General features: G+C 36.3%; 1 protein-coding gene across 6 annotated transcripts in view; it reads left to right on the top strand.

The window, feature by feature from the left end:
* Positions 1–12,451, top strand: part of BTG4 (BTG anti-proliferation factor 4) — a 61,459-nt gene that overhangs the window by 8,452 nt on the left and 40,556 nt on the right. For 5 of the 6 annotated variants that reach the window (XM_017883277.1, XM_017883279.1, XM_017883278.1 and 2 more), the window contains exons 2-4: positions 2,155–2,238; positions 11,185–11,383; positions 11,851–11,988. In XM_017883277.1, the coding sequence (XP_017738766.1) occupies positions 11,211–11,383; positions 11,851–11,988 (311 nt within the window). In that variant the 5' untranslated portion in view covers positions 2,155–2,238; positions 11,185–11,210. The remainder of the gene's footprint in view (positions 1–2,154; positions 2,239–11,184; positions 11,384–11,850; positions 11,989–12,451) is intronic. The other variant, XM_017883281.1, reaches the window with a different exon arrangement.

Below are 12,451 nucleotides of genomic sequence, written 5' to 3' on the forward strand. Positions count from 1 at the left end.
TGTCTCTACTGAAAATACAAAATTAGCTGGGCGTGGTGGTGTGTGCCTGTGGTTCCAGCTACTTGGGAGGCTGAGGTGGGAGAATCGCTTGAACCTGGGAGGCAGAGGTTGCAGTGAGCTGAGATTGTGCCACTACACTCCAGCTTGGGTGACAGAGCAAGACTCCATCTTAAAAAAAAAAAAAAAAAAAAGAAAATGGAGACAATGGAGACAACATATCCCTCCCTTCAATACATACAAACTCACCATCTCCCACAGCTTTTGAAGGATGTTGTTGGAAGAGGAAGATATGAAGAATTAGACTAATTAGAAATTACTGGATTTTAGCAGTTTCTTTTTAAACCTTTTTTTTTTTTGGGAACGGAGTTTTGCTCTTATTGCCCAGGCTGGAGTGCAGTGGCGTGGTCTTGGCTCACTGCAACCTCCGCCTCCTGGGTTCAAGCGATTCTTCTGCCTCATACTCCTCAGTAGCTGGTATTACAGGCAGCCACCACCATGCCTGGCTAATTTTTTGTAATTTTAGTAGAGATAGGGTTTCACTATGTTGGCCAGGCTGGTCTCGAACTCCTGACCTCAGGTGATCCACCACCCCCCCCAACTTGGCCTCTCACAGTGCTAGGATTAAAGGAGTGAGCCACTGCACCCGGCCTAAACCTGTTTTTATATTACTCGTAGGAAATATAAAACCATATCTTGGTTTACAGACCAATAAATGTCAGATTATTAACCTTCATGATAGTATACCTAGAAACTAGTTTATATGTTGAAGCAAGACTAAACTGAAGTCAATTCAGTGCCTTTGAAGAACTAAAAATCATTGAATCTATTTATGGGAGGAGATTTTCTTTTGAGCTAAAATGAACTGCCAGCAGTTTTTATAATTCCATATTTATAGTTCCATTTTATTGTGCTCTCATTAGTAAGAGTGCACCAGATTCTTAATTAGCTTCTTGTTTATATTTATTGATTAATCAATACTGTTGCTTTCAGTATAAAATGTTAATTTATCTTTCAGGTAAATCATAAGCAGTCTAACAAAATAGTCTTTATAGTTAAAGTTGCCGAAGCTCTTAGTTATGGCTTCAGTAGGAGCAGTTTGCGTATTTTCCATCTTTAGAGAACAATCTCTAGGGATTTATGTGGTCTACTTGATAAGATGCACAATGTGTGTATATACAGATAATTAATATGTTAATTATATTAGTATGTAATATGAATATATCTTAATATTAATATAACTTATAGTAATAGATTAAGAACACATGTTTGTGTTATATATTCTATTTATATTATATATAATTATTTAGTATGAAGATGGTTATATGAAAAAGTGCTTCAGGAATCCTGATGACTAATACAAACTTCATTATTGCCAACATTTAGGAAAAAGGAAAAGGAAAATTATCAAAGGTTAGGACGACTTCCAGAGAAGTCGCTATGGAAAAGATGAGATTGAACTGAGCCTGGAAGCAAAAATACTAGAGATGAAGAGGGAATGTTTTGGTAGCAGGAGCGACTTGTGAAGGAAAAACACAAGCAAATTTATGGAGATTGTAATGTATGAGGCCAATTGGAAAAGCAATGAGTGGGTTCCCATTGGGGAAATAAGATTAAAGAGGACTTTAACATTTAAAGTCCTCCATGATCCTATTTACCTGCTTGCTCATACGTTTCTATGAAATTCACAAAAAAAAAAAAAAAAAAAAGCCCAGGGAGTTTCAATTTCATTATTCTGCTCAAGGAGCCCCAGATGCATAAAATGTGTTGTTTTACAAGGATTCATAAAGTAGCATAGATTAGAAGAGGGAGAGACAGAGGAGACTGAAAGACCATTTACGAGATTAGTAAATTTCAGTATGAGGTGATGTAGAAAATACGGGATGAAGAGAGAAACTTTGTGAAGGAAACTTTGCATGACTTGGTTGGTAACTGGTTCAAGTGAACAAACAGAATAAGATTAACTTCCAGACTTCGATGACAAGTAGAGGTGTTGAGGGGGGAAATCTAGTCAGAGAATAATTGTGATTTTAGGTGTAGGCATGTTTAGTTTTAGGCCATGGAAGAATATTGTGGTGGAGTTAGATATGTGGAGTTAGAACCCTGGCAGGAGACCAGAACTGAAAAGAGACTGAAGCTCTTTTATCCTCTTGATAGTTGAAGTCACGAGGAGTTCTCCAAGAAAGGTCTGCTGGCTGATTCTTCGTTGACCTACCAGGCCCTGCTATCAAGAACGCCAGAGTAAGTGATGACAGCAATATATTAATCTCTAACAGAGAATAGAATGAGGAAAACAGAAGGCTCAGGATCAAATCTGAGAGGATCCCTCTCCTCTTCAGGGGCTGACAGGAAGATGTACATCTTGGGAAGGGTTAGCCCACAGGAAGCGGAAGAGAGGACTCTCACAAAAACCAAGCTGTTTTAAAATTCATACACTTAGGAATTCAAGAGAATCTACTGCATTGGCACCACCACATCGCCAAGGTTTGGTCAGTAAAGAATTAGCCATAGGCAGCAGATGATTGGATTGGCTCTACCAGATTTTTTTGTCCAGGGCTTTATTCATTGAGTCAATGAAGGATCAATGATCTTCTCTAGGTTAGAACTAAAGAGATGAACTTTCCTGGCCTTGTCCCACTACTGATTGGCCTCTGTCATCTCCCTTAAAACAAAACCAAAAAAACCAAAACAAACAAACAACAAAACCAAAAACCAAAAAACAAAAACCCTCACATAGATTTTCAGGTTTATAAAAGTAATTTTAAGGTTTCAGTAAGCTAGTTAGTGGTCTGAATGCACAGTTGAAGAAAGTTAGTAGACTTTCTCCTTCTTAAGAGCTCTAGGGTATATTCTGTAACTCTATTAAGCCACAAGGAGAAAAGAGACTGATTATCCTGTTAATTAATTGATTTACAAGAATGAAAATACTTTATGCCATCCTCTTAAACATCACTCTGTGTCTACTTATTCTTGTTTTTATTTCCACTGTCCTTATTTGGCACTTAAGCTTTTTTTTTTAAAGTGGGAAACTTATATTTAGTTGAAAAATTTACATAATCCTCATTTGTTATCTTTATTTCCTCTATATTCATAGAATATATCTCAAGGATTTTATCATGCTTACATTTAGTAAAGTTCACATTGTCCTTCCTGCTCTTAGCTCCTCTACAGTTTGTTGAAATATCAAGCTCAAATTCGACTTCCTAGGTAAAATCTTCCCTAGTAACTTTAGTTCTTCCTGATCCTTTCTCTTCTGTAATCCCTTTGACACTTAATATAGTCACTCTAAAATTAGTATGTTCCATTAGTAAGAAAGTATTATTCTCCTATATTCTAAGTGTATTTTGAATTCAGCATTTTACTATAATGGTATAGAGTGCTGATACATATACACATGTTTATTATATTAGTATAGAGTGTTGTACATAGGAACATTTTCTTACATTCTGAATTATTTTTAGTGAGTTATCTTGGTTTCTTTTTTTTAAGGGGTACATATTCTTGTTTGGTACATGGGTATTACATGCGTAATATTGGGTATTGGGCTTCTGCTGTACTCATCACCCCAATATTAGGCATTATATCAGTAGGTAATTTTTCAACCCTCCCCTTTGGACTCCCCAGAGTCTATTTTCTCTATCTTCATTTTTACATGTACCATTTGTTTAGCTCCCACTTACAAGTGAGAATATGTAATATTTTATTTTCTGCTTCTGGGTTAGTTCACTTGGGGTAATGGCCTCCAGCTCCATCCATGTTGCTGCAAAGCACATGATCTCATTCTTTTTTTATGATTGTGTAGTATTCCATGCTGTATGTATACACCATATTTTCTTTATCCAATCGACAGTTGGTAGATATTTAGGTGGATTCCATGACTTTGCTCTAATTGTAAATGGTGCTGCAATAGATACACAAGTACAAGTATCTTTTTAATATGATTTCTTTTCCTTTGGGTAGATACCCAGCAGTGGGATTGCTGGGTCCAATGATAGTTCTATTTTCAGTTCTTTGAGATATCTCTATACTGTTTTCCATAGAGGTTGAATTAATTTACATTCCCACCAACAGTGTGTGAGTATTCCCTTTTCTCTGCATACACATCAACATCTGTTGCTTTTTGACTTTTTAATAAAAGCCATTCTGACTGGAGTGAGATGGTATCTCAATGTGGTTTTAATTTGCATTTCTCTGATAATTAGTGATGTTGAGCATTTTTTCATATGTTTGTTAGCTGTTTGTATTTCTTCTTTTGAGAAATGCCTGTTCCTGTTCTTTGCCCCGTTTTCAATTGGTTTGTTTTTTGTTTGTTGAGTTGTTTGAATTTCTTGTAGATTCTGAATACTAATTCTTTGTTGGAGGTATAATTTGTAAATATTTTCTTCCATTCTGTGGGTTGTGTTTTTATCCTATTGATTATTTGTTTTGCTGTGCAGAAACTTTTGGTTTATGTCCTATTTCCCTATCTTCATTTTTATTGCATTTGTGTTTGGAATCTTCATCATAAATTATTTGCCTTATTATAAGCCAATGTCCATAAGGGGTTTTCCTAGGTTTTCTTTTAGGATTTTTATAGTTTTGGTTTTTATAGTTTTACATTTAGGTCTTTAATCCATCTACAGTTAATTTTGTATATGTTAAGAGATGGGGATTTAGTTTCAGTCTTCTGCATATGGCTAGCCAGTTTTTCTAGCATAATTTATTGAATAGGATGTCTATTTCCCAGTGTTTATTTTTGTTGACTTTAATTGAAGATCAATTGGTTGTACATATGTAGCTTTATTTCTAGGTTAGAGAACCCCATACTGTACCATTAATCTCTGGGTCTATTTTTGTACCAGTACTGTGCTATTTTAGTTACTGTAGCCTTGTAGTATAATTTGAAGTCAGGCAATATAATGCCTTTGACTTTGTTCTTGTCGCTCGGGAGTTCCTTGGCTATTTGGGCTTTTTTTTATTTTGTTGTTCCATATGAACCTTAGGATTGTTTTTCCTAATTCTTTGAAAAATAAGGTTGGTAATTTGATAGGGATTGCATTGAATCTGTAGATTACCTGGGTAATATTGTTATTTTAATCATATTAATTCTTCTAGTTCATGAGCATGGAATGTTTTTCCATTTATTTGTATCATCTGCAATTTCTTTCATCAGTGTTTTGTAGTTCTCCTTGTAGAGATCTTTCACCTCCTTGGTTAAATGTATTCCGAGATATTTTGCTCTTTTTTGTGGCTATCCTAAGTGAGATTGGATTCTTAATTTGGTTCTCAGCTTCAATGCTACTGTTCGTAGAAACGCTACTGGTTTTTGTGCATTGATTTTGTATCCTGAGACTTTACTGAAGTTGTTAATCAGGTCAAGGAGTCTTCTAGAGGAGTCTTTAGGGTTTTCTAGGTATACAATCATATTGTCAGTGAACAGAGATAATTTGACTTCTACTTTTCCAATTCAGATGCCTTTTATTTTTTTCTCTTGCCTGATAGCTCTGGCCAGGACTTCCAGTACTATGTTGAATAGGAGTTATCTTGATTTCTAACTTGAAACGTTATATATATGCATGTATTTTTTGTGGTCTTTCAAACAATGCCACTTACATTGTGAATGCTCAATAATGGAAATAGAAAATACAAATTAGGAAGAAGCTTGTGGCAGATAAAACACTTGCATAGTATTATAGGTAAAGGAATTTTACTTTGATCAGGCTACACTAAAATTAATTTCTTTTGAGTTTAAATCAACATTGTATGGCTGTAGAATTTTATTAGATAATGTTTTGGGAAATGCAATTTTGTTTCAGCAATTAATGTAACTTCCTTTTATGTGGCTTGACCATAATGGAACTGAGTTTATGTGTGGGTTACATAATCAGTTCATTGTTTTATAAAATAGTGCTACTTGCTTGCTGTTGTTAAAAAAAATACTTTCTGTCAGAAGTAGACTTTTGCTAAAACATCTATACCTTTCCCCTCTTTGGCAATAACATGTATTTGTGAATGGATGGGTGAGCCTAGGGATATAACTTGTAGTTTAAGGAGGGAAGTTAAATAAATGAAATGGGGTTATGATAAGACTGGTTATTACATCACAAGTCCAGCAAATTTAATATTCAATTCAGATGATATTTTAAAACTTGTCTATTTTTAAACTTTTAAAAGCATAAATATTTTCATTTTATAAGTGAAGTTTAGCTAAAACCAAGAAGACAAATGTAGAACCAGATTTTCGAGTTTTACCTTCATCAATGAACTTTGGGGCTTCACTATTCCTTAGCCATCAAGTTGAATTTCCTCATTTTAAAAAGAAGAATGCAATTCTAGAAACTATTACTTGTACAAGGTCATGTCAGTCATATTCATATTTTATACCATTTGATTCTCTGTTACAGGCATAATAGGGAGTAAAATACATCTATGCTGCTTCATCGCCTTTCTGTTCTTCATCCTCACTCCAAATGGCCAGAACCTCTTATTTCTTATTTTCTGTGGTTCTTCACCCAGACATAATCCCCTCACCCAAACAGAACACCATCCTGTTGCTCTACTATGGATAGCTCATTGGACATTTTCAAAAAGAAATCCTTGAAAGACAAGGTTTTAAGCAAGGGAACAAATGTCTTATAATGAGAATTTTAGACATGACAGAAGGATAGTGGGAGAGTTGTTCAAATTTCAGCAGTAATTTTCTCTTCTACTTAGCTCTGGGATTGGCTTAGGCCAGACCAGGTTGGTCTTTCTGCTAAATTCTAACATCTTGTCAGTGGACATTACTACTTGGGTATTTAATTGCCATTGAAAGCTCAGTATACCTCAATCTGAATGAATCACCATTTGTTTTATACTGACTCTTCCACTGAACTTCATTCTTTCAATGATAACATTAATCTCTTGGTTACTAGTGTTTGAAACTTGGAGTAAATTTTGAGTATTTCATTTCCCAAACTTTATATCCAAGTCATCACTTGTGTATATATTTGATTTCCCTCTCTAGATAATAAGCCTCTTGAAAGGAAAGTTGAATTTTGATTTTACCCCCAGCCCCACTAATAGTGTCTGTGAAGTAGGTGGTCAGTAAATAGTCACTGAGTGTTAATTAAAACAGAAGGTATAGTTGTCATCAATGTAAAGGAGGTGATTTAAATAAGGTGTTTCAAGTCATGAACAAGTAACCGAAGGAAATCTTGCATGATGTTTACTTTTTATTTGATTGTTCTTTCCTGAAATCTAAGTACATTGTTATTCTACCGTTCTATTCATAACTTGCAAGGCCTGCCTGGGCCTGTTGCAGTAAATAATGCTAGGAGAGGGTTGAAAACCACATTCATGTACTTCACCAACTCAAAGTGCAAGGGAACGGTTTGTCATTGGGAAGATGAAGTCATGAAAGAATTATAAAAACACCTGGCACCATTCTATTATTGTAAATGCAAACTAGCCATTTGAAAAGAAAAAATTTTTGTGTTAATGCATCTGTTGCCTTTAGTTCAGAAGCAAAATTTCAGCAGCATACAAGGAGTTACCCTAATTTTCAGCTTTGTCCCTTCTAACATAAATTTAAAAAAATAATCTTTGCAAAATTTACCCCAGCAAATGGCTAGAAAATATGAGAATAAATGATGCAAATTTGTCCTAATAATCTGTTCAACTTAAGGCATTATTAAGCAATCAAAAGTGTAAAATAAGTTTAAAATCTTCTTCACAGCTAAGGCAGTATCTGTCTTAATGATTTCCACTTTTGCTGCACGTTAGAATCGCTTGGGGAACTTTAAAAAATCCTGATGTGTAGGTTGCACTCTATACCAATTAAGTCAGAATGTCTTGACCCAGTGTAGCGGTTCACACCTGTGAATCCTAGCACTTTGAGAGGCCAAGGCAGGAGGGTTCCTTGAGCCCAGGAGTTCAAGACCAGCCTGGGCAACATAGGGAGACCCCCATCTCCATCGAAAAAAAAAAATGTCTGGGTAAGGGATAGGAGGCAGACATCAGTATTTTTAAAGATCTTCAGGTGATTCCAAGGTGCAACAGTTTGGGTACCCCAGCCACTGAGGAAGAGGAATGAGAACTATGTCATGGACAGTTGAAACAAACAAGAGACTATGGAGTTGGAAGATTATTAAGGTCCTACTTTCACGTTTGTTTATTTTAATATGTTCTGAGTACACAGTAGATATTTAAATATTTACTGAATTGAATTAAATTAATCTTAATTAAATCTTAAATCATATTCTTAGATATCAAGATGCTCAGCCATCCATTTCACAGTCCTTTTAAACAAGTTTTAAAAATTGATATATAATAGTTGTATGTATTTTGGGGGTACATGTAATATTTTAATACTTGTATATAATGTATAATGATCAAATAAGGTAATTGGGATATCCATTACCTCAAACATTTATCTTTTCTTTGTGTTGAGAACGTTACAAATCTTCTAGCTATTTTGAAATATACAATTGTTACCTATAATTTCTCTACTGTACTAGAATACTAGAACTAATTTCTTCTATTTTTTTATCCTTAACCAACTTTGATAATCCTTATACTTACATTTCTTATACCTCTCAAGCATCAAAGACATTATAATAACCAGCATACTACCTAATATATGTATTTCATCTCAGTTCATCACTAGTGAAAGGTTTTTAAATTTTTTTGAGACAGGGTCTTTGCTCTGTTGCCCAGGCTGGAGTGCAGTGACACAATCACAGCTCATAGCTTACTGCAGCCTCAAACTCCTGGGCTCAAGTGATCTTCCCACCTCAGCCTTCGAGTAGCTAGGGCTACAGGCACATGCCACACCAAGCTGACTTTTAACATTTTTGTAGAGACAGGGGTCTTACCTGTCTCTTACCTCAAACCCCTGACCTCAAGTGATCCTTTCGCCTGGGCCCAAAGTGTTTGCATTACAGGCATGAGGCCCTCTGCCCAGCTCAAGAACAAGCTCTCTAATGTTATCTATTATAATCTTAATTACAGTCTTATGAGATCGCTATTGTAGCTCCCATTTCACAGGCAGAAAATTAAGTTGCCCAAGGTTACACAGATGGTGAGTCCTAAAGTTGCAATTCACACCCAAATCTATCTGATCTTAATGCCCATATTTTAAAACTTTGTATTGTGCAGAAATGGAAAGATATGACAAAATGATAGCATTAGTGAAAAAGAGTACTTGCAAGTTCAATATGAGTCCGTGGTGTGATGTCACTGCCAACAAGGTAAAAGCCACCTGAGGTTGTGTTCTGGAATACAGTATTCAGAGGGAGGGAAGCAACAGTCCTGTGCTAGTCTTTAGGGGTGGAGCACACCTGGAGCATTGTGTGCAAGTCTGAGCCCCACGCTGGAAAAAAAGAGGATTACTCACACACCTGACACTCACTGTGATGTGAGTACCCAGCATGGTGAGTGAATCTATAGGAAAAACTGTCAAAAAGCTGAGACTATTTAGGCTCCACAAAGAGAAGGCTGAGGGAGGCTGAGTAGCTAGTATTTGAAATGTCATCCTGTGGTGGAACATTAGACACGATTGGTGTAGTTCCAGAAGGAAAAACTAGGCTGCACATACAGGAAAATTGGAGGTAGATTCGGCTCCACACAGAAAGGAAGGTCTAGCTGTTATTTGGAGCTTTTTAGAAATGAAATGGACTTCCTTGTGAGACAGTGAATTCCTTTTCGCTAATGAAGAAACTGAATGATCACTAATCCTGAGCGTTAAAGACTTAATGTATGTCAGGTGCGATGCTTCTCAACGCTTAGTGGGTATTAGAATCACCTGGAGGAACTTGCTAACTAATTATCGCCAGGCCTTACCTTGAGAAGCGTTGCTTCAGCAGATCTGAAATAAGGTGGGAGAATGTGAATTTTTAAATTTAATTTTTATTTTTTTTGAGACGGAGTCTTGCTCTGTCACCTAGTCTAGTGCAGTGGTGTGATCTTGGCTCACTGCATCCTCCGCCTCCCGGGTTCAAGCAATTGTCCTGCCTCAGCCTCCTGAGTAGCTGGGACTACAGGTACATGCCACCATGCCTGGATGATTTTTGTATTTTTAGTAGAGACGGGGTTTCACCATGTTGGCCAGGCTGATCTTGAACTCCTGACTTCAGGTGATCCGCCTTCCTCGGCCTTCCAAAGTGTGGGATTATAGGTGTGAGCCACAGTGCCCAGCCAAGAATCTGAATTTTTAACAAGAAACACAGTGAGTCCAGATCACATGGTCACTGACCCACCCTCTGAGAACTGGTGAGGTTAGATAAACTCAGATCTCTTCTACTTATCCTACAAATAAACCCTTTAGTAAAAAATGTGTCGTCAACATAACAGCTGCTCAAAGTTGTCTTAACAAGTTTTGTAAGAAATCTAAGGCAAAATTCCTTAATATGTTGACGGCTAAGTTAGAGATAACATAATTGGAATGTGCGATATTAGGATACAGAAGAACACTTGATTCTCTGTGTTATAAAAGATAAGATTATAATAGGAAAATAGAAAATATAGATCCAGTTTGAAAACACTTCAAATAGAGAACCCACTCCACTTATGCCAAGGAGCAATTGGATGGAGACCGGATTGGCATATGAAAAAGCTAGATGATTATCTCAATAGGCAGCACCTGTGTAAGGTGAGGCACCCATCAGCCTTTAGGGCCCAGGCTTATATAAACTTCAGCCTCAAACTCACAAACAGGTGTGGGTGAGAGTTGGAAACATAAGGGATGGTGCAGTTGGTCTTTTAACTCTTATCCACTTTTCTTGGGGGCTAAAGGGCTTTTGTTGGCAAGTATAATGTGTTTGATTATTCTTAAAGCATGCAACTTGTGAGGCACATTTTGGAATTACTCTTTCCTGAAATATTTTGCTCTTTGTTAGTATATCTTTAAAAAGTGATGCTTGAGGTAATTACTGTCCCATATCAGGATCTTTTTTAAGTTGCACAGTGATGTTTCATTTATTAAATGCTTTAAATTTTTAAAAAGACTTTTTTCCTTTGAAAACCTTTAAAATTGGGCTATTTGAGGAACTGCTGTTCTTGGCTGTTATGTTAATTGATAGTGTTCATGTACTTACCTAGTTTACTAAGGACTTCTTTCTAGCAAATTATCTCGGTTTTAAATTTAAGGTATGTAAAATTTCCAAATGGCAATTAAGTGTTGATAATAAGTTAATTATTTTCTATTTCTTCTTCCTTTTAATGATTCAGACCTCCTTATCTATTTTCCTTGAATCATGAGAGATGAAATTGCAACAACAGTTTTCTTTGTCACAAGATTGGTGAAAAAACATGATAAACTAAGTAAACAGCAAATAGAAGACTTTGCAGAAAAGCTGATGACGATCTTGTTTGAAACATACAGAAGTCACTGGCACTCTGATTGCCCTTCTAAAGGGCAAGCCTTCAGGTGAGAGCAAGTATGTGGGATGGCAAAGGGACGCAATCACCAAACAACAGCCAGCTCCTAGGAAAATGGAGTGATCTTGTTTTCTGCATTTAAGTAACGAAAGTTTTATGGGCTCGAGTTCATTTGTTTGAATGTGGAATTGAAAGGAGGAGACATAGTAGATGACACTTTGACTGGAAACAACAGAGCAAAGCCCCTTACGTGAGGTAGATTAAACAATTTTTAATTTGTGTTTGCCATGAAAGATAAGCTGTGAATATCCGGTAAACTAATTTTGTGACTTAGTGATGCAACATACATTCTGAGCCACTGTATCAAAAGTTGATGATGTCTTACTTGTAAGAGTGGAGAGTGGAGGAGGCTGAGGGGAAAGTGGGGGTGAAGTGGGAGCTATGTATGTGCATAATGTGATTCTCCTGCTAAAGTGCCTGTCATCATGTCTTCATCTCCCTTCACTTTTTTAAAAGGTGCATCAGGATAAACAACAATCAGAATAAAGATCCCATTCTAGAAAGGGCATGTGTGGAGAGTAACGTGGATTTTTCTCACCTGGGACTTCCGAAGGAGATGACCATATGGGTAGATCCCTTTGAAGTGTGCTGTAGGTGAGTAATCTCATAGTTTGTGTGCTGTGTGATACCTGGAAACCTTAGGTTAGACAACTTTACATAAGTTCATGAAAGATGATGCACCAAAGCCTTGAGTTAGCAGCAGGGACACTTCTTGGTTAAGATTTTAGATGCAAACTTCTGTTAGACAATGCAGACTTCTATTCAGAGTGGGTGAGGTGGAAAGCACAATGATTTTGCAAAATATTTGAAATGTGGCTTTAATCACTGCACCTTGTTACAAACTATAGATTGGTAATGGTATCTATTACAAACTGTAGGTTGATAACAGATAAGTATTATAGGCAATATCAGAAAGGAAGTAGAGTTATCTATCATGGGACAATTCAGTTCATTAACTGAATCAAAAGAAACTAGTCTTTGTTTCTTTCTGAACAATTAACCAAAATAACTCTTATAGAATATCCTAATTTATAACAGTGTAGTAGGTGAAGGTCAT

This window comes from Rhinopithecus bieti, unplaced genomic scaffold (genome assembly GCF_001698545.2).
Source record: "Rhinopithecus bieti isolate Rb0 unplaced genomic scaffold, ASM169854v2 scaffold_11964, whole genome shotgun sequence".
Taxonomy (NCBI): Eukaryota; Metazoa; Chordata; class Mammalia; order Primates; family Cercopithecidae; genus Rhinopithecus; species Rhinopithecus bieti.